The 27,481-nt window shown below is 43.6% G+C and overlaps 1 protein-coding gene across 1 annotated transcript in view; it reads left to right on the top strand.

Moving 5' to 3' along the window:
- Window positions 1-995: 995 nt before the first annotated feature.
- Window positions 996-27,481, top strand: part of LOC103525241 (VPS10 domain-containing receptor SorCS1) — a 283,259-nt gene continuing 256,773 nt past the window's right edge. Inside the window, exon 1 of the mRNA XM_030453113.1 lies at window positions 996-1,631. Coding sequence (XP_030308973.1) covers window positions 996-1,631 — 636 coding nt within the window. The remainder of the gene's footprint in view (window positions 1,632-27,481) is intronic.

Below are 27,481 nucleotides of genomic sequence, written 5' to 3'. Positions count from 1 at the left end.
CATCTCTGCCATGCCTGGATGATTTATCTAAACATCGGGAGCCACTGTAAATGATGGTACAGCAAAGGTGGAGGAGTAGAAATATGACTTCCCCTCGGTGAAGACAAGCACAGGTGCCTATTCCCAACATCTTCAGTGCATTTGCATCAGTCATAGGGGGAAAAGGAAGAAAAGAGCCTGCTCGGTTATTTTAAGGTCACATAATTAATCGAATGAAAATATTTCCTCTGGAAAGAGTATACCCTCATGTTGTATGGATGCCTTTATGTACGCGTTGCTCCTTCACGTGTTTGCTTCCAGTCCCTGTGCCGTGGTTTTGTGTTCGAGGAGCAGGATTTAGGGGGTTGAGCTGATGGGGAAACGCAGGGGAGGAAGGGATCAGATGGTGTGAGTTTAAAAGTTGGGGTAAGTCGTTCTTGGAGTGCGTGGGTGAGAGAGCGAGGGGGAGTGAGTAACCAACCACTCAGGAACCACGCGAGGCGGCTGCGGGAGGAGTGTGATGCGGAAGCGGCGAAGTGAGAGGGAGCAGAGAGAGAGCGAGCGGGAGAGGAGCAAACTGTGACTTCCACAAAGGCAGCGAGGAATCATCAGCCAGGATTTGCTCCTCTCTCCCTCTCTCTCTCTGATTTCAATTCAGCTCCTCCCCCGTGTGGTTGTGGCTTTGCCTTCCATCAAAAGCCTGATCAGCAACGCCAGTCTTGAGCGGGGGTTGGAAAAAAAAAAAAAAAAAAAAGTGGGGGAAAAAATATATAAAAAAGGAAAAGTGCTAAAGAAGGAAAAGAAAACAAGGAGGGAAAAAAATCCAAAACCAAGCAGAGGAGGAAGAAAGCAAGAAAGCACTTTTCTCTACCCTCCGGGCTGCATCTAATACAGCAGTCTGAAACTTTATGGAGTTCACGCTGTGTTTTCCCCGCGGCGGTTGAGCCGGCAGCATACTGCTTTCCCGCTCCCATCTCCTGCTCTTTCTCCTTCGTCCTCATTAGCAGTCAGCAGCGATGGAAAAAGTTGCTGGCTGGTACCCAGCCTGGCACGTTGCTCTCCTGTACTGGACATGGCTTTTCCTCTTCACTTTTGGCTTTACCGGGGCAGAAATAACTTGCAGATCCTGCCATTCCCAGGTGAAGCCGCAGCAGCGGCATCCGCAGCAGGGTTTATTAATGGATTTGAGGACCGACAGAGGAGAAAAGGAGCAGAGGATGTTCCCCGGAGAGAAGGGAGGTGAGAGAGGGCAAGGGGCCGGGATGAAGGCGGAGGATGCCGGGCTGCAAGCGACCTTCTCGCCTGCTCCCGCGGGGAAGAAAGCCGGCGGCTGGGAGATCGGGAGACTGACGAGGGAGCCGGGGAAAGCGGCTGGGGAGAACCGAACCCGAGCGGCATCAGCGGCGGCTCCAGCCGAGGGCCATGCACCCCGGGACGAGGCGTTCCCCATGCAGGGCGGGCGGCCGGGACCAGGGCCGGGCCGGCGGCGGGGCCGCAGCCCGCGGGGCACCGCGGGGCGGGAGCCGGGGGACGGCGGCGCCGCCGCCCGCTCCGGGCCGGAGGAGCTGCGGCTGAGCAGCACCACCTTCGCCTTGGCCGGAGACTCGGCGCACAATCAAGCCATGGTGCACTGGTCGGGGCATAACAGCAGCGTGAGTACCGGCGGGGGGCTCGCTCTTGTCTTTTTAATTTTTTTTTTTCCTTCTTTCCTTCTCTCCCCCTCCCCCACCCCCCATCTTATTTAGACATGTGAGGTAGGGGGATGTTTGATTTCTCTTCCTCGAAGAGGGGATTGTGATCCTCCGGGTGCCGCGGATTGGCTTCGCTTAGCAGTGTGCAGTGGGGCAGAAGTGCTTCAAAAGGATCATTCTTCGGGAGTAAAAAAAACCCAAAAAACGGAGAAAAAACAAAACCCAAAAAACCCCCCAAAATCCCCACAACCTTCCGCTGCCCGCTGAGCACAGCCCCCTTCTCCTTCACCCGGTCGGCAGAGAGGGATAAACCAGAGCACAGCCCCCTTCTCCCTCACCCCGGAGGTAGAAAGGGATAAGCCCCTGCCACCGCCTGCGGCGGGGAGGGGAAAAGTTGGCCTGGGGGGGGATCAGTTCTTGCACCCTTCCTTCCCTCCAGGGTAACCCCCCCCTGGAGCTCAACTGCAAGGAAAACCCCTCTGGTGCTGCTCTTCCTCCTCCTTCTCCTCCCAGCCCTGGGGCCCCACGGCAGCCCAAGGCGCTGCTGATGTCAAGATGCTGGAGAGCTTCAGAACTTCATCTGCGAGGTGAAGTTCTTCATCCTCTCTGTGCAGGGGATAAAATTGCTTTTTGCCTCATGTCATCAAACTGAGACAGCTCTCGTTTCTTCAGTGTGACCTGGACCTTTCTCATAAATAGGAGAACAGCCTCCAAGTTAGCCAAGCAGAACAAAACTTGACAGAGTAGTAGGTGAATGGTTGGAGCTGGAGCAACAGTTATGGCATCAGTTACCAAGTTAATTTCAGTCCTGTATCCCTCCAGCCCCTGCTGCAGAGCTCACCAGGAGCTGGTCAGAGGGCTGAGGCCTGGGGAAGGCAGAGTGAGTTTCCCAGTGTTCTTTCTGACTGCTGTTAACTCTGCTTGTGAAGTAGCAGAAGTGGGGGGTCTGTATGTCTCAGTGCTTCAATTTCAGCCACTTTGCCTCTTAGAGACAGCAAGCAGAATGCTAATAAGAGAAAGGGATGGTGGCGCGGCATGGTCTTTGCCCATACAACTTCCCAGGAAAAAGGTGGACTTGGGCTCTTCTTCTCTAAGGTGTCTGCAGCTATAATGTCAAAAGATTTCTGGCTGCGTTTCAGAGATCCTTGCTCTTTCTTTCAGCTTTCAGTACTAGGAGCCTGGTAAAATAAAATAATGGGCTAATTGTGAATTCCTCTTTGTGCAGATTGTATTGAGGTATATGACAGACACCTGATTTAGAATTACTGTGGAAGCCATAAGCACTTCACAGTAGGGCTCAGCCCTAGTTAATTGGGACATGGTTTTATTGTCTCATCAGGAGCTTTCTAATCAATTAATTGACAGAGAAATACTTGTCGTCTCCTTTTTGAAGGGCTTTCCCCCTTCAGCTCAGCCAGCCTGTCTCATGTCGTTGCTAACAGAAGCTGCCTTGTAGGAACTCAGGTCTGCTCATACAAATTGAATTGATGCTGTCAATGGTTTAAAGTGACTCATTTGGTATGAAAAGCTTCTAATGTAAAAAGTCATCCAACAGACATCACTCCTCCTGGTCTATTACCGCAGTTAGGTTGCATCTGTTCATTTTTAAAGATGTATTGTTGTTATATATGTGCTTAGGTATACATGTACACACGTGTACATATCTGCCTGCTGTGGCAGTGGGGACTCTTATATTAGTGCTAGGGACTGAGGGACTTGGTGTACAAATATTTTCAAGGAGCTGTGGGGAAATAATTTTCTGCTTTACTTTCCAAAGCTCTGTGGTTTGCATTGCGTGCAGGGAGCTTATGCACTCACTTTGCTGCTGGGGGCTCTGGCAGTGCTGTGCGTCCCCTTCACAGCACTAAATGTAGCTGGGCCCCAGCAGGACTTGGATGCACACCATCCGGCTCAGCTGAAGCCACGGTGTTGAGGTTTTGGGTGAAAATGCTGGGACTGGGAGGGGGTTGGGATAGGGTACAATGTATGTAGTGCTGTCTGCACAGGGATTGCATGAAGATGGTCACAGTTGGCAGCATATATGAGTACAGGAAAAATCCAAACCCAAACTCAAAATATTTGAGATCCCTTTAGATGGAAAATCTGGGAAATTAAGCACTGTTACCACCAAGTTTTTCTATTGCAATGTACCTGATTCTGCCAGGCTCAGCGTGCCCCCCTCTATCTGTATTTTGGTAATGGTTTGGATATAACTGCAATGCATTCTGACCCCTGAATGGAATCCTGATTTCTGTAAGGGATTTTCAATGTTTGCAGCTTTCTTCATGCTTGCCTGTAATTTCATTTTGAGTGTGTGCACCTTCTAACTGGTGAGATTCTGCTCTGAGGAAGAGCTCACTGTATGCTTGGGCACGTGTACAATAAGAATAATAAATAGTAGTCCAAATCATCCAGGTATAATTCTGCTAACATAATATATCTTACATCAGGGATTATTTTGGCCCATCGGTGACTTTAGATACTCCCTGGACAGCCTACCCTCCAGCACAATATCCGTAGTTGGATATCTGAAAGGTGCCCAGTTGACATCTGTAGGGACTCCCTTCACGGTCACTAATCCCTCCTGTCTACCTTGGATTTTTTTACTGATCAAGTCAGCAGGAGCTCCCCAGAGGTGATCATAGATGTACAGAGTCTGGACTGTCAGCTGGCTGATGAGGATGAAACCAGGAATGTATCCAGTGTTGTATTAGAATACAGTTGGACCTCAGACTTTCCCTGACTCCAGTGAAGGTAAGCAAGGCCACACATGGCCATCTGCTATTTCCATGATCCTGAGCTCTTTCAGCCTGCAGAACAGAGAAGAGCAGCTGCAGCTAAATGGGATTCTGGAAATTGTATTTAGCTTGTACTAAGTCCCAGACTATAGCTGGGAATGATCTAGGAAGGTGTTAACTGGCCTATGCCCTGCCTGGCTGGAACCACTTTGACATGATAATGCAAGTATAGACTATTGAGTCTGTGAATGGGTCCTGGTATTGCTTAATTTACTTGCATTAATACATCCTGCGAGTCTCTCCACTGCCCTCTGTAGAAAATGGAGTAAAAGATCCTATGAGATAAAGTCTTCCTTAAATCTCTGCTACAAGATGCACAAGTGACATCACCTGCCTTTTTGCACCACAGAGAGTTCTCACCATCACTGTGGAAGCTGGCACGTTTCCATGCTTTCTGGTGTGGTGTATCCAAACACTGTGGATGTGGAGTCTCCCTTAATGCTCTGCTATAGACTAGGAGAAAATGGTTAGCAGAGATCTGTGTGTAGAGCTAAAAGAGAGACTTCATTTTAATGGAGAGAAGCAAATCTCTAGGAGACATCCATTATGAGCTTTTGGTTCTCAGAATTTACAAGAAACTAAGACTTCTGTCCTAGGCTGACTTGAAGTGAGATTAATGGTTTTCTTGTTCCTTTGGACATACCCTGGAGAAACTGCAGAAAAGTTGGAGGAGGTCAGAAGGTAAGGGAGTCTGAGCAAGAGCCCTGATACTATAGCTTGTGCTGTAATGAGGTGCTGTGAAGGGAAGCAGAATGGGGCTCCCATACACTTAATAAGGCAGTTTGCTGGTGCATTGTGTGGGCAGAGTGCTCTCCTGGACTGCATATTGGTATAGATCTGTGTCTGGCAAAGAAGTTGAGCATGTACCCTGATGTACACCTGGGGATTGGCTTTTACCTGGCCACAATGCCTTTAAACAGCTGGTTCTAACTGCTGTGATTTACACTGCTGGAAAGAGAAAGCTGAGCTTCTCCTAGGTCCTCCACAACAGGAGATGATGGAGTCTGGACCAGATGTAAAATAACCATGGTCAGACAGGTTTTATATTCTGTCAGAGTAGCAAATCCATACAACTGATGGGAGCCAGTTCAGGATGAAGCCTGCAAAGTCATCATTGCTGTTTTCAGGTTATTACACTAGAGAACAAGGGAAGAGTTAGGTCTCTTATGGGAGAGGTTTTAGGCAAGATGAGTCTCAACATCAGGTATTACTTTCAAGATTTTACTTGATGTTGCTGACTGAACAAACTGGGCACAGGTAAGACAAAATAACAATGCACCTGTATATATTCAATGCATTGTATTTCCTCCTGGGAAAAGTAATTGTGAATAACCAGTGATAAGTAATTGTGAATAACCTCTTGTTGGATTTTCAGTTGAAGTATTCAAACCTACCTTATAAATTAGGAACTTCAAGGAGGGTACAGGGCTGCAGCAGGTACTGCATCCTACAGCCATAAACTGCATCTTAACATCAGTTTGGGTTCTTTCAGCCCACCCTCCTATTGCTTTCTTCCTTTCTGAATAGCTGTTCCAAGCCTTAGTGTTCTGGTTGTTGGAAACTTCTGTCTGATTTCTGTTCTAACATCGCCATTGGGCAATTTAGATTAATTTTCTTCTTTTCATTTGTGCATGTGCCTTTAATTAAAGTTATTTTCCCTCCCTGGCATTTACGCCCCCTGGGATTACTATACAGGCAGTGATTATGTTCCCTTTCAGCCTCTGGTTTGCTAAATCAAGCAAGCACTGTTCTTTCTGTATCTGCTTGTAAGACAGATTGTGGAAAGTGAACTGTGAATTTCTAGGAGTCAGGTTCCCAAGAGCTTGAATTTAAACTAGATTTTTTCCTTTTGATGAACACAATTCCATACAAATGATAACAAATGTGTTCCCTTTCACAAGGGAGACAGTAAAGGAATGGCAGATGTATCACAAATCACCAGTATTCCTCTCTTCAGACCAGAATGGGATATCAAAATCAAACTGCCACTTTTCACATCTTTTCACTCTGGGGCTTCTTTGCTCAGATGCTGTGTTTGTACAACTGGCTGTAGTTGGCACCCTCTGTTCTTCCCTTGCTGGCAAAGCTGTGGCTCCAACTTAAAACTACGGGGATGATGAAGAACATGCCATCATCATCCTGGGAGTGAGACACATTATGTTGTTTAAAACTGAACCCATTGTTCCTTTCCTTCCATGGCAACTGAGTTATAAAGGAGATGTTTTAAGGAAATGAATATGGCTGTGGAGCCAGCTGTGTGGTGAGGAATGACCCCACTTTGCATTTAGATTGGTTCCTAGGGTGGAGGAAACTCAAAAAGAGTCATCTGAGGAGGATGTCAGCATTAAAATGCTTCCGTGAGATGTAGTATGTGTTGCTTACATATTACAATATATAGTAGTATTAATAGTGTGATGCACCAGATGCTGTGGCTGTTTCAGGTAATGAGAATATATTTAGGAAGAGCTGAGTAAAAAATGAGGAAACAAAAACTGGGATTTAAACCAGAAAAAAAAAATCAATCAAAATCAAACTATTTCTAAAAGTGTGTTCCAAATTTTGGTCTTCTGAAGTATATTTGCTACTGTGTAGATCATAAAATGCTTTATATCTATTCTAGATATGAAGCCTCCTTTAAAAACAAACTTTAAGTAGAAAAAAAGAAAAAAAAAAAGGAAAATTTCCTGCAACTTTGAATAGGATTTCTTTTCTTTAACCAGAAAGCTTAAAGCTTTGAGGTGTTTTTTTTAGTGGGGTTTTTTTGTTTGGTTTTTTTTGTGTTGTGTTTTTGTGGTTTTTTTTTTTTTTTTTGTGTGTATGATTTGGCAAAAATGAGCCAGTAACTGTAGTACTTCCTCTGTGTTGCAATCCATCTCTAGAGATACTTCTTGACTGGCAAAACATAGGCTTTTCAAAAACAGAATATGAAATAGGATATGTGGGAACTTGCTAATAAGAATAGCTGTACACTGAGAAGAGGCAGTGGGCGAAAGAGAATCAGTGAGGAGTAGAAGAAAGGCTTGTCATTGTTTGAATCTGGTCTCTGAATGTGTTTGGGAGATGCTGAGGAGCTTCCACCCAGACTGACAGGTGGGATATGCAAATCCCATCATAAGGTGAGATTAAGGAGAATAATGGAAGAGCTCTGACAGCTGCTACTGGCATTTGTGCAATATCAAGAGGCTATAAACTGAGAAAACTATAACCCTACTGCTTTATAATCTTCTTGATACAGCACTGTATAATAGAAAAGGGTTTTCTCCCTTTTCTCTTTACTTCAAATAAGAATTTTGTGTTTCTCTTACCTGGCAATCATGATGAGGTCTGTCCTGAGGGGGAAGCAAGGAGGTCAGAAGTCCTCAACTCATTCTGGAGAGGTTAGAGACCTTTCTGACCCTTTCTGTTGTGATATGGTTTTACACATGAGGGGCTGCAAGATTAGCGTTGGCTTTGGACAATGTCACGTCCTCTGTGCCTTTCTTTCTATGCCAAACTGAATAGAGCCCTCTCATCATGCAGAGCTCCAGTGAGGTGAGTGGAGCTGCCCCATCAGGAGCCTCTTCCCTGGAAAATGCTGTGGTAGCTTGGCCAGAGAGTTTCTTAGGTTCACTGGGATTTCACTTTGATCCTAAGACACCTGAGAAACAGCTCCAAACAAAAATCTTGAAGCTTTAAATGTAAACGTTTTTTTATATTGTTCTGTTTCAAGGCATCATTTTTAAAAATGGATTTCCTATTATTTTATTCTATACTTGAAAATAACCCAGTGACCCAAAGCCTTAGTTCATTGTCCCACGCAAAGGTGTCTAGTGACATTTGAAATGTTCTGGCTTCTAGCTGTTGGGTAGAAGGATGCCTTACCTCACTTCCAGGCCTGGGAATGGTGGATGCAGGTTTTCTTTTCATAGGAGAAGAAAAAAAACCCAGCTGACACAAAGCACTATTTCCCCCTCCTATCTGGCCAGCAAGCCAGAAAACCAATGACTCCCACAGCTCTAATTGACATTTCTATGTTAAATGAAAATGGGCCGTGATTCCAATTCAAATGGCAGCATTGGGTGATAGACTAATTATTTTTGAATTTTAAATCATATAAAAGTTAATGCAGTAAAATGATTTTTGTGCCACTTGCAATTTTTTTGGCTGTCTCTTTAGTCAAACAGCAGTTAATATGAGAGCCCTTAATGCCTAATTAGCAGTGCTGGTAACACAATAACACTTTAACTCAGCACACACTCGCTCTCTCTTTGGGGAACATAAAAGGAAAGTACTTTGAGAAAGAACAGGGTATTTTAGGGTATGTCATAAGATATAATTCCTTTCTTTTAGAGGGTCTCCAAGAATTTAATTTAACATCACAGCACAACTCAGCAAGTTTGCTGATGACACTAAGCTGGGAGGAGTGGCTGACACACCAGAAGGCTTTGCTGCCATTCAGAGAGACTTAGACAGGCTGGAGAGTTGGGCAGAGAGAAACATGATGAAATTCAACAAGGGGAAGTGTAGAGTTTTGCGTTTGGGGAAGAACAACACGATGTCCCAGTATAGGTTGGGGGCTGACCTGCTGGAGAGCAGTGTAGGTGAAAGAGACCTGGGGGTCCTGGTAGACAAGAGGATGACCATGAGCCAGCAATGTGCCCTTGTGGCCAAGAAGGCCAATGGCATCCTGGAGTGCATTAGAAAGGGTGTGGTTAGTAGGTCAAGAGAGGTTCTCCTCCCCCTCTATTCTGTATTGGTGAGGCCGCACCTGGAGTATTGTGTCCAGTTCTGGGTCCCTCAGTTCAAGAAGGACAGGGAAGTGCTTGAAAGAGTCCAGCGCAGAGCTACTAAGATGATTAAAGGAGTGGAACATCTCCCTTATGAGGAAAGGCTGAGGGAGCTGGGTCTCTTTAGTTTGGAGAAAAGGAGACTGAGGGGTGACCTCATCAATGTTTTCAAATATGAAAGGGGTGAGTGTCAGGGAGATGGAGTTAGGCTTTTCTCAGTGGTGACCAGTGATAGGACAAGGGGTAATGGGTGTAAATTGGAGCATAGGAGGTTCAAGCTGAATATTCGAAAAAATTTTTTTACTGTAAGGGTGACAGAGCCCTGGAACAGGCTGCCCAGGGGGGTCGTGGAGTCTCCTTCACTGGAGACATTCAAAACCTGCCTGGACACGTTCCTATGCGAAGTGCTCTAGGTGGCCCTGCTCTGGCAGGGGGGGTTGGACTAGATGATCTTTTGAGGTCCCTTCCAACCCCAAGGATTCTATGATTCTATGATTCTATGCTCTCCTGTGAGGGCACACCAGGGCTCAAAGCTGCCTCTGAACTTCTCCCCTGGTGCTGCCATGCCAGGGACATGCTCAAGGCAGGCTGTGTTGGGGTGGCCCTGGACGGGAGAAGGCTGAGGAAAGAGGTGGAGATTCAGTGGTGTGTGGGAAGAAGGTGAGAAGTGGGACCCATTTCTGCAGCTACAGAGGGATGTCAGAACCAGGTATCCCCACCATGAGCTGGGACAGGGCCCTCTGCTCTCCCCCTCTTCTGGGACTGGAGAGAGAACTTCTGCTACAGGGGGCAGGAAGTTGAAGTTGAAGGGAGTCACAGGCCTTGTGATTTCTGTTTTCCTGCAGGGAAAAGTCACAGCCCAGAAGAGACAAAGCCCACGTCAAGCCTGTGGCTTGGGAGGGATGAAGGGATTGGACCCATGCTGTGCTTCTGGGGTGTGTGGCTGAGGAACTTTAGGGCAGAATTAGAATACCACAAAATTTACACAAGGCAGCAAGTTACAGGATAGCAGCAAACACTGTACACCTTCACCTCCAGAGAGGTTGCCCTCACTAAAAAAACAAAACCAAAACCAAAACAAACCCTTTTTTCTGCCCCCGTTGTGTTGCATGACCCAGTGCAGAAGCAGCAAAGCTGGGAAGTTACTTCTGGACTGTCTGGGCTGGCAAAAACACTGGAGTGCATCTACATAAAGATATGTCTGGTGTATATAGAGAGAGAGTCTGAAATTCATTAAGACAATTTTGAGACTGCCACTGTGAATACATCACTGTGAATACATCTACATCACAGATGGATATTGCATCTTGCTGCCCCCTGGAACTGAAGAGCCCATCTGCAGAGCCTTCCATGCTTTGCACAAATCAAGAGGTGAAGGAGTAGAGGTGGAAGGAGATGATTTTTCAAGGCTGGCATTTCAAGGCAAAAAACAAAAAAACCCAAACATCCTCCCAAGGCTTGGAAGGGCTGGGATTTTTTGCTGGATGAAGTTCAGCTACGTATAAGAAGCTCTTGCTCCCTTGCAGCACAAAGTCCCAACTCGGTGTCAGTGCTCATGTCCCATTAGTGTGATGTTTTATAGCACCCTTGCTGGTGTTAAGGACAGCAGTGCCATGAGCTCTTGAGATCTTTGGGATGAGCAATGAGGTCACTGTCATGCAGGGCTTCAGGAGGAAGTAAAGGGCTCTTCAGAAAAACTCAGGCTCTTTAGATAACCCCACAAAGATAGCCCATGTCTTCCCTACAGTACTTCTGTTCCTCCCTTGTTCTCAGCTGCCTCACTAAGAAAATAATTAAAGAGAAATATTTTCTATAACAAATGTAAGCATGTTTTTCTCTTCATAAATTTCCCATGCTCAATATTTTACTTTTTCAGGTGCATGTTTGGTGGTTTTTTTTTTTTGTTGGTTTTTTTTTTTTTTTTTTTTTTTTTGCTGGGGAAGTGTGTGAAGTAATCATAAAGTTCTTGATTACGAGATCAGTGGGAAATCCCGCATAAATGTGTGAATGGGCCCCATATAACAATTTGGGATAGACTTTGCATGGAAGGTTTTTATTTTAAATTTAGGGTGTATTTTCATTAGATTGAAGAAGTGTACGTGAGACTGGATCAGTTTAAACCTTTAGAAACAGTTTAATATTGCCTGCCTTGGCCAAGAATGTTGCCATTAACATCCATTTTCTGAATATTCTCTGAAAGCAGGCCTAGGAGAACGAATTCCACTGAATATTCAAATGAATATTTGAGGCCCTTGTTTTTTGAAGAATTTACCTATGTTTGACTGTAGATACACTTTTCGGGGTTAAAAGTCATACTTGTGATGAAAATCAAGTTCTATATGCCAGAAACATAATGGAAACTTAGTTTGTTCTCTGAGTTTTATAGGTCAGGTTTCCAAGAATGCAATACTTTTCTATAGACAAAAGATAAAAGCTTTAAATTGATCATTATTGGAATCAAAATAAAATTTTGGGTGTGGTTATCTGCAAATCAAAGTCAGCACTTCCTTTACTTTGATTTCATGAAACTTAAGGTTTGGTTTTTGTTTTGTTTTTTTTTAATAGGGGAATGTAAAGAGAAACTTGCAAAACAGCAGATGCATTAAACCCAAATGCATGGGTCTGTGGGGAAAATCACAAGTTAGAGGAGAAATATTATTATCCCTGAAATATTATTCTGTCTGAAGATCACAGCATGGGAAGGGACTGCAGTACATCCACTTCATTTGTGTGCATGTTTCCATGCTCCCCTAAATGCACTGAGCAGGACAGAGACTGGACTAGCGCTATGAAGGGTAAAGATCTGGGCTGGATCCAGTACATCTCTCCAGAAGTCTGGTAGCAAATATTTAGGTTATTGTAACCCAAGGGGCTTTGATGCAGACCTGCAGTCTCTGGGCAGGTGCAGCTTTTTCTCCTTTTCTGTTTCTGTAAATGACAAATAACCAAAATATTGTCCAGCTCATCCTTGGGATGAAATGTTCCAAGTTCAATGTTGCCCTCCATTTTGTTTTCAACTTTTATAAGTTAATGTTTGTTTGTTTGTTTTTAATTTAGAACCTTCTCATCCATTTTCAAACAACTAATTTTAAAGTTGCTGAAGGAATAAATGTGGGTGATTCCGTCTGTTTCTAACTTCAGACTATGCCTGTGAATCAGGAGGGAGCTGAACCATGGACAGGTGGGAGCTGGAGCAAGGAATCTCAGCTCTTCATGAGTGTGCCATTGGCCAGGTTCCTGACATCTTTTCTTCCCCTACCAAAACACTGGATTCTGCAATCACTGAAATCCCTTGTTATTTTCATCATGCTGTAGGCTGGGATCCCCTCGGATAGACTCAGCAGTTCCCATGCCTCCCTCTCCCATGGGAACGTGAGCTCTTCCTCCTCCCTGCAAAGTCCAGTGTGCTCCATCCTCCTCCTCACCAGCCACCCACAGCCCTGTCTGTTGATGCTGTTGCCTGGCAACCACCCTGTGAGGGACAGCTGCGAGGGAAGTGATAGTTAAACAACCTGAACTGGCTTCTGAAAGAAGGGATTGCCACTGTAACATGACAAGCAGTGACAGCTGAGATGACAACACATTGGGAGTGTTACTCCTAAAAAATTAAAAAACAATAAGCACAGGAGGAAAGTGCTTTGCACACCTGTGTGTGTGTGTGTAGGTGCTTTCCCTTGCTGCAGAAGGGCCAGGGAAGGTGAGTTTGTTCACTGATGAAAGGCAAACATAACCCTAATAAGTGTCATGGTGACCAGGCCAGCCCAGGAGCTGATGCAGACACTTGAACATCTCAGCTACCCCAGCAGGTCCGGACAGCAGTGACATGGGATGCTGGAGCTGCAGGTGTTATCAAGGGTTAGAGCCAGTGGCCCCTTGCTGACGGTGGCAAGAATACCCTCTACACAGAGAGGAATATCTTGGAGCTTCATTCTGAAGGTGGTGACCCTGCTGGGTCCTCCTGCCATTTCATCTCCTGCCTTCCAGATGGACAAGACCAGTGCAGGCACATGGATGCAGAGTAGACTCAGCCGTGATAGAAAATGAATGTGGCTGTAAAACCACAGTGCCCAGTTTAGGGGATTGTGCTTCACATCTTCCAGCATCAGCTGGGAGGCTCCTGCCCCATTAGCCTTTTCTCCAGTTCCAGGTGACAGTAAACACTGGCCTTGTAAAACAAGTTTAAAACCAAGGCCAGACACACCTTACAGACTGGGTAAACCAGGGCACTCTAGAGACAAATCACTTTGAGTTCAGAAAACCTAAGCAAGCCCCACTCATAAACTTGGAGAATGAAAGTGTTTTTTGTTGGGTTTTTTGTTTGGTTTTTTTTTTTGTTTTTTTGTTTTTTTCTTTTGAGAATGGGCCATTTCTACAATGAATGGCCTAGGGCTCTGTTTATTTAGTCATTATAGTCTCCTTAAGATGCAATTCCTATAGTCTCTTCTCTCTACAGTGTCAAAAACTTCGTGAAAGACTTCCATAGAAAGCACATTTTTTCCCTTTTTCCTCAGTTTCCTTTAACTTCATTCCATGTAATGCAGCTCAGAACTAGGCCAGGAGCTGGGTTTGCAAAAGGCTGCTTGGATAGCTGAGGAGCTGCTGGGCAGGATCACAGCTGAGGTTTGTCAAAATTCAGTATCCCCACACTACAGAGATATGGGCCAGTTTTGCTATCATCTGTCTGAAGCCCCAGATTAGTAGATTTACATCCCTTCTTTTTTTTTTTTTTTTCCTTTTTCTTATGAAACAGGCTTAGAGGACTAGGTGCTGTCACTCTTCAGGACTCATTATAATGTTAAAACTTATCTTTCTGATTTTTCCTATGCACGCAAGATCCAGTGGAGCAAATAACATATTGTTTTGGATGATTTGTGCGTGGATTTGAAAAGAGGGAATGAATGTCCCTGGTGCTTTCCACATGCCTCTCAATCTCTTTTAGTTTTATCCCAGGTTAGAACTGATGGCATTTCTGCTGTTCTCATGTCCTGTTTGTGTGCTGGTCCCTTTCAGCCCTCCTCAGGAAAGCAGCACTGTCTTGCCAGCTTCATTGCATCTATGTTTTCACACTATGGAACAGTAAAAGTAATGTACAGTGTTAATGCAGGCAAACCTCTTTCTCTTAAAGCAGAGTTAACCAAAGATATTCTGATGATTCTTTCATCTTTTAAAGTGATGTTCATTCTAGCAAGTATTTACAGGAAATGTTTGTGCTCTGGATTACCTGCTTATGCTTTAATTGCTGCTCTTGTCCTTTTGAAATTGCTGTCAGTGTGAGCGCTGAGTACAGCAGCACCAATTTATGAGGCATCCAGATGATGGCTTTCAAGGGAAATAAGAAAACAAACACCAAACTACTTTTCAAAGATCCTTTCAAAGAGAATTAAGAAATCACCGGGGCTCCTGCTAGACTGCAAGAGAAAGAAACATGCACACATAAGGAGATTTCATCACTAGTTGCTCTCCCCTTTCCATCTCTCCATTGTGACTGACACCATCCCAGAATGTAGGTGAGGAGAAATATTGAGTCTGTGCCTGCAATGCTTTTCTGATCATGTAAATCAGGATTCACTTAGATGAAGCCAAGAGCTGCTTTGTGGCAGAAGGAGAATCCATCGCTGTTCTTTTCAAAGTGAAAGATATTGAAAAACCAGGCAGTAAGAATAATTTGTGAGAAATCCTGTGTTTGACATGGTGGATTTTGGTGAAAAACAGACCCTTATAAGCAAGTAGGGGAAAGTGATACCTTGAGAAATTTTTTGAAGAACAGAGACTATAGTACAGAGGAATCAACATCTCATTATAAAATGTTACTCAGGAAGCCTGTACTTTATCTTCTCGATGGAGTGCATTTCTTTTAAATAAGGACATGCTGTATTATTAAACAGATGGAGAGTTTAGCTGAAGATCTGTAGGAAAGTAAAGATATCTAATTTAGTGCTCCTGCTTAAATATATGGAATTGTGTGGTTGATGTCTGAACTTGGATGCTACAATATAAAATACACTTTAATCCATTTGTAAATTTGGTCCTTTTTACAAGCTACTCAGGTGATCCAGAAGTATGTTATGTGGTAGTAGCTGCTAGAAGACGAAAGTATTTCACAGAAATAGAAACACTTCATTTCAATAGAAATATGGTGTAATGAAGAGTATGGGAAATGAATGCAGTATCACAGTAAGGATGAAGGAAGATGGATGACATGGTTTTAAATATTCACCTTCTGTGTTGAGTTTACAAAGTACAGATGATGTCAGTAAAGTGAAAATGCCACTGAGACACATAAATCATTAAACATGAGTATTAGAGCCACTTGGGGAAAGAAAGCTGTCAGAATAACTTTATATTAGAAAGTAGAGTTTAGGCAAAATCAGAAAATTTCTTGGGGGTATGTAAGTTCAGTGCCATTTGCTGCACGAAAATATCAACCATAATTGTCTGCATTCCAATAGTGTCAAAAACTCTATTGATTTTTGCTTTGGCACCAAGATTATGATAAGATACTAATGCTATAGCCTGGGCACATCCTTTATACTGTATGTATAAGACCATGAGGAGCATATGGGGTGCTATGTGATCTGTTCTCTCATTCCCATATGATCCATTGTCTCATTTTTGGGAGTTGAGAAAGTTTGTTCCTCCTGTCTATCCTCTTCCACCTCTCCTCCTAAGACTGGGCCCGATGAACAGACTGTATTCTTTGGCCCTCCTGAAGAGATTTTGTTTCCAGTTATCTCCTCTTCACCACATCTCCTTAATCACATGTTGAATACCTGTAAGGGATTTTTTCTGATTTTTGGCACTTCCTACTAGTCTGAAACTCAGAGGGAGGATAGATTGCAAGAGGAATATTTGCCATTTTTGGAGCCATTTTTGACTGTTCTGATCCCTTTTACTGCTGAGCAGATTGAGTGCTGGGACCCAAAGGTCTGTGCTTTGCACCCAAGCAAGAGCCTCCAAAAGGTGTTAATCACTGACATTGCATTAGCCCAGACCAAAGTGATGTTTTCTCCCTGGTAATTGCAAATCCTGTGCAATGTTCCTTTTACAGCACTGAAATGCTTTAAAGACAAATATTTGATTCATGGCTGCAAGAGCTGGCAGTCTCAGTCATGATCTGGGAGGCAGGCAGAGCCTGCAGAAGCTGTTAGAAGGAATGCTTGGGACTGCTCTTTTTTTAGGAAACAGATAACTTGATTGCCATGGCCTCTTCTTTAGGCAGAAGGTAGAGAATTGGTTCTTCCTTAAATGTGTTCACAAGGCAACAAGAACAGGAGTTTACAAATGTATTGGTTATGTGATCACTCAATTCAGCTTAGTAAAATTTTTCTGTGATTTAGGTAATTCTACAGGAAAATAATAATAATACGGAAGATACAGACCAGGCACAAACACACAAGAGATGGACATTGTTTTTAGGGTATGGTGAGGCAGCAGAGGCAATTTGATGGTTGTTTAAGGCATCTTCAATTTACTTCAAATACTCAGGGAGAAAAGTGGCCCTTGAAAGGCACCCAGCTGACTGTGATTCTCCATCTCCCCAGGAGGAAGGAATAAATGATTAAGGAGGAGGAAGAGATATGAGGGACAAGAAGTGGGGTGAAGGAATTTTTTGTAGGACTATCTAAAATTGTAAGTAGTCAGTTGAAGAACAGCTTTTCTAGTAGACAAGCTGATCTGTGGTTCCTGATAAGCTTTGGAGAAAGCTCATGTTGAGTGGCCTCAAGAGCTGAAGGAGAACCCTGCTCTGAAGAGCTTATAACAGTGAAGAGATGCCAAGGAAGAATTATGTCTTAAGCAGGTAGGAAGCCTCCTTGTTAAGTGTGTGGGGTGCTAGCTGTAGAATAAGTGAAGGGAGGGTAAGGCTGGAAAACAGTGTGCTAAGTAAAATGTTGCCTGGAAAATACAGGGAATGGAGCCATGGGTTGAAGTTCTGGTAGAGCAGAATAATATGATGTTATCAGATAGCTAGGCTTGTGAGACATGGTCTTGAAGAGTGAAAGAACATGTAGGGTAAAATCAGAGTCAAGGTAAGGATTGTGGATTAGGGTAATATAATCAGAACAAAAAGACTGGTTCTGGCACCAGAGTTGACTGAAGAAATACTGTAGAGGGGACAGAACATTTCACTAGTCAAGATACAGGTAGCTGGATTAATTCCATTCAAAAGGAAGAGTATGAGTTTTTTGAGGGGTGGGGATTTTGGACTTAAGTGATGTAGAAGCACACTGGCTGGGAACAAAGAGGCAGAAAAAAGGTAAGAGCCAGGATAAAAGTGAAGAAACCTGACATTAGCAGATTTTAATGTTGCTAGCCAAGATGTAATACTCAGGGGGGAGGGGGGGGGGGGCAGAGACAGTTGCTGGAGGGTGAAATATAGATGGAAGAGTTTACCTAACTTGTGTCTGATGCATCTGGTTTAATTGTATTTCAGTGCCTGGAGTCAGAGCTATAATATGTGAACAAGACCCTCTTAAGGGATGTTGGTAATTACACAAATTGGTGTGGAGACATCTTGCTAGAAGAGATGTATTTTGTTTACCTTCTTGAATTTGACAGGGAATGGCCTTGCTATTTGTAGAGGTACAAGTTCTTATAGCTTGAGAGCTGCTGTTTGGGCTTAGAAAAGAGGGAAATAATTGGGAACTCCAGAAGCCTGTAGCTTAGCAGCTTATGTTTTTAGAAGGATGATGTAAGTGAAACCAGGAGCTTTTATACCCTCCTGTAGATTTGTGACAAAAGCTCATGTGGACAAGGGATTGCCCTGGTCTCGATGGGGAATCCTGGGGGTGCGTTTTTGCTTTCTGAGCACACAGCCTTAGAAACAAGGAGCAAGCTCTCCCCCAGCTGAGGATGCAACCCCAGCAGAACATCTGCAGCCTTGCTTGGTTCTGAGGCTCAGCCCTGCCATGCAGCAGCCTGGCTGCTGAGCTCAGGAAAGGCAATGCTATACCTGCTCTTGGCTTCCAGTTTGTGTTACCTGAGGTGTTCCTGTATTTACCTTGGCTTATGCTGAGAATCATTTAAACAGAATTTGCTGTCAAGATGAGGAGCCCTCCTGTGGACACTTATCACAGATGGGCTTACGTGTGGCAACTCCTTAAGTTGTACTGGTGTTAGTAGCTTCATTTAAATCCTCAGACTCTTCTAACTGATGCTTTTGCATGTCAGCCCACTAAAGCTTGGTTTGTAGCATTGAATCTCGGGGGTTTTTTTAAGCTGTTGTTGGCAGCCTGTGGCAAAGGGTTGATCTAAATGGGTTGGTATGTTGGTAGGTTAAGAAAGGCAAAAGAGGCAGCTTCTAGCACATGATACCCTGAAGTACATCATCTCAAGCAGGTTGGGAATCTCTGGACTCACCAAGAATCACAACCCCCCCTTATCAGCTGTTGACTTTCTTTGGCTTCTTTCAAATATGGTTTCTCCCATTCCCATTGTTTTTTGTATTTTTCCCCCCATTCATTCCAGTTCCTCTATCTTGTGAAAGTAAAGCCCAGCTTGGCTTGGCTTGGCTTGCCTTTCTTGAAAGTCTGCCAACACCCACATTAACCCACAAGTATCTTTCTAGTCAGTGTTTTGGAAGAAGACCTTCTGTCTCCATATTGCAGTTTCTTCTGAGGAGCAGAAGGGACAGAGCTCGGGCTACTGCCTGTATTTCTTCTGAGAAAATTTTCAAATAGGTACCTTGGGGTGAAAAGGGTTTTTTAATTTTCTCCATAATTTCCATTGTATGAGTTGTGAAAACAAATCTGTACTAAATGAACCATTCTTTCGGTTGATCTTTAGTAAGGATGTGTTTAGCTTGCTCCACAGTCTGGTTTATGTGCATTATAAAGCAGTGAGCATGGTCACACCCACTGGTGAATCATAATGGACAGAACAGCATCCCAACTCCCCTTTCTTCCACCTGTTACACCAGCACCATTCCTCTTGGACAAGACAAATGACATCACCAACCCATGTGTAAGAAAAACTGAAATCATGTCTTGTCAGCAGGTGATGCAGCTGTGAGTCTAGCAGTGGTAAGGCATAGCAGTTCCATGGGCAACATGCAGCCAATGATGTAGCCACTCCAGGTACCTCAGTCACAAAAATCATGTCTGCTTATTGCTGATCTGCTGGAGAACTTAGAGGGTAGAAATATCCAGACAGAACAGGGTACGTTAGCAACTCTGCTGGCTTGAGCTTATGGACTATCGTGGAAGTAGTTTTCAGATACAATTGATTTGGGTCTTGTTATTTCTCTTCTGATCTTTGAGTTTTTAAGTTTAGTTTTCTATTACTTTTTGCCATTAGATGAGAATGAGCAGGTCTAACATTTTTTGTTTGGCTTTGATCATGTTGGAATAAAAGAACCATCTTAATGGAGGTCTGGGATGATAACTTGTCCTGCATTTCTGCTGTGATGACAGGATTGCCTTGTCATCCTCCTCAGGTTAAGAACTGCCTTGTTCAGTTTTCCTGCCTTTTAATCTAGTTCAGCATAGCCCTAATGTGTAAAATAAATCTGAAGTGTTTGCTTTGGAATAGAAAAACAGTATTTTAAGGTCTGTCACAGAGGTGCTTATTCCCAGCTCAGCCCTACTATCCAAAGTGAAATGTTCCAGAAACCCCCCCTGTTATACAAAGGTAGAACATCATGAGAACCATGCAGAGGTCTTGACAAGACTCTTCCAGTTGATGGTATCCATCACCAGTGATCAGTGTTTCCCTAGCACATGCATATCTAGAGTTCAGGTCTGTCCTCATAGCGCAGCTACATGCAACCTGCCATTGACACCACTTCTTCTACCTCACACAGAAGGTAAATTGCAGCCAGGTTGAAATATTTTGCTAATTAAAAACTGTTAAATGATCTCCATCTCCCTTCTCCCCAGTGAACAGTGCAGCTAAATTATCATTAGACCTTGCAGAGAACCTTTGGTAACAATGGAGCCATTTGTATTAAATTCAGCCTTAGTTTTCTTATTCCACCAAGTCACATCATTGTGTTCATTGTGCTTTGAAGTCACAGCAAGCTTCTGTCTCCTGCTATTCACCTGATGTATTGCAGCCCCAACACACAGCTCCTAAATTCTTGTTAAATTTGTTTCTCGAACAAAAGGACTAAAATCAGAGTCTGTTTTAAATGAAAGACATGAGGCAGTTATGGTTTCATTCATTTGCTTGTATCTATTTACTGTACCTAGAGAGCAATTGTTATGCAAGCAGTACTGAAAAATAATCATACTAATAAAAAATAATAATTCTCCCAGGGCTTGCTGTCAATAGCAACAATCTAAAGAGAACTCAAGCCTAGAGAGTGAGTGACGGTATTTCAGTTCTGCTGCCAAATTTTAATGCTTTCTGGATGGAAAAAGAGGCTGAAGACAGACAGGAACGAGAGGGCTCTGCTCAGTCTCTGAAGTCAGGTCCTTGCATGGTGTAACTAGGGTCATTCAGCTCCATTCTGCACCCTTTCAGTGGGGGCACATGAGCAGCTCAGTGATATGTGACTTAGGGTGCTGCTCTGAAGGGATGGTGACATGTAGGGGCTCCGCTTCAAGGACCTCCTGTCTTTCACTTCTTTCCACAGGGAGCCCTTTTTTTACTTGGGGACACGCAACAGCTGAAATTTTTTTCTGTCTTGAGTGGGAGTTCAAGGACTTAGAGGTTTGAGTGAACTCTGGGTATGAAAGGGTTTATAAAACTGATGGAGGGCTGTCTGGGACTGGTGACTGTGTGTGGATGATGCTGAGTGTACTGTAGAATGTTCCTGCTGCCTTTATTCCTTCTGGGTATTACATCTTTGACTGGCTTCTGAGGACTGATTTTTCCCAAAGAAGAATATAAGTGTTGTTGGCACCTGCTTTGAGTGAGATCAGTGCCAGCACTGGTCAACTTGGCCCTGTAGGAGTTGTGCTTGTCTAGGCTGGGTGGATGGCCTCACTCTTGAAGATTTTTTTTCAGCTGAGATGAGTAAAAACCTATGGAATACCAGGTTCAGTGGAAAGCCTGGTTATTTAAAACCTACTGGATCTATGCTAGTGTCCTCTGAAAGCAGAACAGAAGAGCAGGGCAGGTGGCATTAGTTTTTTCTCTCTGATAAAAGCAGATTAATTTTATCTATGGCTAAAATTGCATCCATTTTTTCTTGGTAAATGAACCATAAGACACATTGTCAGGAATGAGCCTTCCGTAATGACTGCGGTTAATATTTTAGAGCCATTTTCTCTGTGGATCAGAGCTTAGACTCAAGCATATGAGAATCAGCAATATATGCCGTACATTAGCTTGATTTCTATTCATTTGGAGCTCAAGAGTATACTTCACTTCCCCCATGCTAATTTCAGAATACATCTGAGTTCTGTAGAGCAAGGGATTTGCCTCTGATTCCATACCCATGTATTTACTCTGAGCTGTCTCCCAGGCAGAAGGGAGATAGGACAGTTCAGCTTCTTGTGGGTCTAAGCTGAGGCTTGGGAAATCTCTCTTCAGCTATCTGATCTGCTGCAGATCTCCTCTGTGTTTTCCAGAAAATTCTCATTCCCTGTGGTGACTGTTTCCTGTATTGTAGCACACGTATTAATCCTTCCCCTCCTTCCTTGGGGACCCAGGAATCTAAATATCTTCCCGGGATGGGGTGCTGTAAAATACCCTGTTAGCATGATGTAAAGTTATAGGGAGAAGATCTCCTAGTGCTCATTGGCAAAGCAGCTATTCTAGTCATATGCAATTCTTTTAAAAAGCTCATTTTGGATGTTGCTTCTACTCCCCTGATTTTTGCTCTCTGAGCATGACACTCTGCTTGAACAGAGCTCAGCAAGGAGCATTCATTTTAATTCATGGAAGTGTCCACTGAATTAGATAAGGACCATTTCTGCAGCAATTAGTTCATGAAGATAATCTAAACCATTTCTTCTGCTGTCCTGATGTGGTCCTGTCCCTTCCTGGTGTAAGGAAGGGGAGGAGGGTTGTGTTTTGAGGAGCAGTCAGGAAAGTGAACCTCAGCAGATGATGGATGGCTGAGGCTGGCATGGGACCATGCCTGTGGGTTGATGTAGTTGGTTAAATTTCACAGTGGGAGTGGGAGAGACCAGTGAGAGGAAGTTATTGTGCACAGCAGTTCCAGCAGTGTATTTCTCTTTAGACTTGGATCTTGTGGAGTATTTAATGAAGTAGCCTTACTTGCCGAAGGACAAACCTGGGGAAATTTGGAAAATATTTTAACTCCAACAGGTTCTTAGTGAAAGCATGTTGTTCTGCTGATTGATAAGCAGTCACACTAAGCAACTGTTGTTTCCACTGGGGTGTTGTGTTCATTCCAGAGAAGTGACAGAAGATGAAAGCTGTTATTCTTGCTGTTTTCCCATGATAAGCTGTACTTTTCTCCCCAAAAGTCTTTACCAGTTTAACACTTTTCCTCTTTGCTCACAGAAGGAAAATGGTGTTGCAAAGGCTTAGGAAAGGTTTCAGAAACTTAACACTTAATTACATGAAATTAGAAAGGACCAACAGCACAGCTGGGGTAAGCCAGAATTCTCATGTCATGTCTTTATTATGGGAATCCCCAGGGCTCCTGCTGGGACTCTGTTCTTTGCTTTGCCTGCCCCATTTCACAGCTCTTTCACCGCAGCATTGCCACAAAAGAAACTCACCTTTTTACTTATGAATATCTGAGAAAGAAATTATCAGCACCATCTATTGGGGAAAGAAAGGAATTGATTTCTTCACTGATTTTAATATGCAAAATCCTGTGGGTGTTTTGCTTGCTTTTTTGATTTCTCACTGCTGTTTAAAGTGAAAATGTGCCAAGACAACCTGCTTGGTTTTCAGCTTATAGCAGCCTGGATTCTGTGCATGAGGGATTTTCAAAAGGTACCTTCAAGAAATGCAGTGAACCTATCAAAAGGAAGTAAGCAGACAAAGATTCAAATGTCAAAATGGCACCTTGGCCATGGTGTGTTCTGTCACATCAATAGGACAGGGGCAGCAGCTAAGAAACGATTTGCCACTGAGGAGATGAGCATGTCTAGTGCTTTGAGTCAAGCTAGACCATCCTGTCTGAGAAATTTGGGTAAGGATTGGGATATTTGACCTTCTTGATCTTTTAGGACAAAGAAAACTCTCTAGCTTGAAGAAAATACAGAGGATTTACCACTGTTGGCAGAAGACTGACTTCAAGGAAGCTTTTAGGAGTGGAGAGGAGTCACAACTTGAAGTAATTCCAGGACAAGCACAGTTTGATCATTGCTGACTCCTGATCAGATTAGTGTCCTCTTTAATGTGTTTTAGGGAATTTACATGTGTAGAGGCTATTGAAACATCTCATGTGAAATTGCCTCCTAACTACCACTTACTCTGTTACACTCTAGGCTTCTCCCTGTTCCTCTGTTACCCATTGCATTTTTGTGCTATTCATGTAGCTTTAAAATACAAGTGCTTTAGTCTTCCCTGCACTCCTCCTTCAAAAACAAGTAATCTCTTTGTAAGAGCACCTTGCCTGCAGGCCAAGGTTCAAACCCCATTGAGAAGCAATGATACTGCAAGGATACACCAAATAGTGGTCTCTTAAGTCAACAATATCTGATCTCTGCTGCCTTGGAAAATGTATAGCCCTGGATCTGATGGACCAAGATCTGTTTTACTGCTGGTTTTAAATGGTTCATCTGTAGTGAAATGAGGCAAGCAGGTGCCACTAATTCCCAGAGAGTGGCATGAGCTTGTGTTAAGCCCACCTGTGCCTAATTAGGGCGGGCCCCCACTGCGCATGAGCAGGATTAGGGGGCCAATAAAAGGTAAGGCTCAAACTCACAAACTCAGCTCACACTGGAACTCACAATCTCAGCATGCTTGGCTTTAAGTGCTGCTTTCAGCACTGCACTATCTTTATTGCTCCACTAGAGCTCATCACTATCAGGGTGAGGCTTGAGTGGCACAGCTGGCAAAGCACACAGTACACACAACCCGAGCAATGCCTGGGGCTGTGAGTTCGAGACTCCTCAAAGCTGAGTTTGTGAGTTTGAGCCTTATCTTTTATTGGCCCCCTAATCCTGCTCATGCGCAGTGGGGGCCCGCCCTAATTAGGCACAGGTGGGCTTAACACAAGCTCATGCCACTCTCTGGGAATTAGTGGCACCTGCTTGCCTCATTTCACTACAGTTCACCTTACAGTATTTGTTGAAAAACACTTAAATCTTTGATATGTCCATTGGAAAAAAATCTTTCCTTAATGCCCAGTAGAACTGCATTTAGATTTTGTTTAGGCATATTCTGTTCTTCCAAAGCAGTCTTGTAATTTTCACTCTGCAGTGATTTTTAGTCTATATTTTGCTTGGTACATATACCTTCTTCTATGTCTACGGACATGTGATTGCAGCAACTGAATTACATTTGAAAAAGATCCCAGTGGTAACTCAATCAGTTAAAGTTTAGCTTTTTAAAAGTTGGAAAATTAATATTTGAGACTCTATGGATGGCTATTGAAGAGACCTAAGTACTTTCTGTCATAAATTCATATTTCAGTAGCTTGCTCTATCAGTGATAGGTGGTAAGACCACTACTTTCCAGATAATTAACACCCTTGTAGTTAATGATTGTTCAGCTAGATGGACACCATTCTGAGAGTATGGGAGGATTAAATACAAGAGGAGGAAGAATAAGTCTGTATTACCTTTGGGAATGTGGACTTGGTTATAGATATGAAAGGGTTATTAAGACCTTTGCAGGTGGTGTAAACTGGACAGCTTAAGCTTTGATCCATGGGCTGAAGGGACCTGTAGCATTCCTGGAATACAAACTGCAGAATTACTTAGGTAATGGCAACCTCTGGAGCTCCTTTACTCTATTTTTAAATGATCCAAGTGACAGGTTTCCCTGCATGCTTCCCTTGAGAGGTGTGTTCTCAGTCTAATTGATCGGCCTGTTAGTAAAGCAAATTTCTCTTGCTATTCAGCCAAAATCTTTCTTCTACTTAATTTCAGCCCATCACTCCTAGTTATGCCCCCCCAGAACCTCCCTGGGCTGCTTCTGCCATTTTCTAGCTTTATTGATCTTGGCTCTGTACAAGTAATTCTTAACTGTCTGGCCTTGGGACTGGCACTGGGGAGAACTCATGGCTTGGCTGTCTTTGATCCATGGGGCTGGAAGAGAGGAATGCAGTGAAAAGGTTTGGTGTTGCTCACTGACTTTCCAAATGGCCATATGGAGTGGTGAAAAGTGATTTCTGAGTTTCCCCAAGCCTTCAAATATTTGAGTTTGCACAGCTCTGTGTGTGTGAGGATGTTGTGTGCAATTGTCCAAGCTGCTGGATGTGAGAGCAGAAGCTGCCTGCTAAGCATTTGGCCTCTGGAAGATAGCTCAAGGTCTTACTGTGTGTGAATGTGTTTTGTGATGACAAGGGAAGGTCGATGTTTTGGAAAAGTACTTTTTTGCAAGTGTTTTGTTGAGGAGTGTTTTATTGCAAGTGTTTTGTTGTTCCACCTGTCACCATGTGGAAGAGAGGCATCGTGACAACTCATCCCAAAATTCATACCCTATGGTCTTTTGATTTCAGTGTCTGGTCTAGGCTGTGTATTCCAGAATCACTGAGCATGCTCAAGTCCCTGTACGCTGAGGGGGAACAATCACCCCTGGAATTTCTCACACTTGATTTATATCTACCTTTTGCTGGTTAGATCTCTGACTCACCATAAGTACTTACTCGTACTGGTGAGTTTATTCCGACATTTATGCTGCTCAGCTGAGCGGCACTGTTAATAACATTTTTAAAAACAAACCCACTATTGATATTGTTTCCCCATGTAGATGAAAGTAGGGAGAACGTCTGGGTTTGTGTGCGCTGGGAAATGCAGACAATGGAAATGGCAAACCAGCATTCTTGCCTTTGCTGTTACTTCTCCCATCGAGGCTATTGAAATGGTGGCACAAAGCTGTAGTTCTCAAGCCTCAGGCACCACACAGTATTTAAAAACTGAGGTATCAAACTCCCTGTTTTTAGGGTACAAAGCCTCTGTCAGTGCAAGGAGAAGAGCTAAGCCCAGAACATTGCAGCAGCTTCCTGCTGAAATTCCAGTGGATGCTGAGCCCCCCCATGCTGGTGTCTGCTCCCTCTCTGCAAGTGAATTAATATGTGAACTGGACACCTTTCTGCTGTGACTGCAGAAGCAAAGCCAAGCCTGTTATTTGCCCATCAGAGTGAGGCTATGGTGGTCCTCCTCTCCTCCTCTCCAGCCATTCTTTTGTTTTTGCATTGTTTTGCTGAGGGGGTAAATACAGGGATGATTAATTGCCTTGCTGACCTGATTCTGTCTCTATGTGGGATCTGCTTATAGCAAAGTGTGCCGGCCCAAATGACTAAAGTGTGTCAAAGTGTGGTGATTAAAGAATTATAAAGTACTTTCTAAATGTCCTATTCTCAACTCATCGTGATTTGGACAGAAGCCCTGGCAAAAGGAGGGAGAGAGAAGGGTGAAAAATTAAAAAAAAAAAAAAGTAAATAATAAATTCTGAGAGGAACTTCTGCAATATTTTGCTCCCATTTTATTGAGAATAGAAGACTGGTAACAAACATTAGTGAGACAAAAATAAAATGATTTGTATAGATTCCCACGTGGACAAGCTTAACATTAATAAAATATTATAGCCTGCTCTATCACAGAAGTATTGTACTGATCATAAAATAAAAGGGCTTTATGTATAGGCAGGGGAGTGTGTGTGCTCTTATAATATGGATGGAGGCATAGATTAAAATCCTGTGTTGGAACAGTGAAGTGTTTAACTTTCTGCTAATGCTGTGGATGATTACTTTGGGAAATGATGCACTTGGCAAACCCTAATTTCAGACACCAAAGCAAACTCCTTAGGTCTTGCTGAAATGACCCCTAAACTACTAATGCCTAAACTTGGCAGGTCAGGTGCCCTGTTTGTTTCTGTTGAGATTGTCAGCAAGCTCTGCACCCCTGTGGCTCTTGTAGGTGTAAATGTGGGGTGACCCATCAGAGCTTGCAGTTCAAATGCTTTCTCCCTGCTGCTCAAGAGTCTGTGACAGGAACCAAGTGAAAGCAAGAAACAACTAAGTAGAAATAAAAGTTGCAGGATGAGAATTTTTTTATGTGGAGTTTTAAAAATAATTTCCTTTGGGGTTTCAGAAATGTTTAGTTTTTATTTTATTACAGAGGATGCTGAGCGATAGGCTGGGTAGCACTGCCTTGTGCTGGCTTCTTAACAGAAGTCATCTGTATGTGCTGTGGTGGGAGAGGAGCTGGTGCTT

The sequence above is a fragment of the Calypte anna genome, chromosome 6 (genome assembly GCF_003957555.1).
Source record: "Calypte anna isolate BGI_N300 chromosome 6, bCalAnn1_v1.p, whole genome shotgun sequence".
Lineage (NCBI taxonomy): Eukaryota > Metazoa > Chordata > Aves > Apodiformes > Trochilidae > Calypte > Calypte anna.
This window is presented reverse-complemented; position numbering and strand designations above follow the sequence as displayed.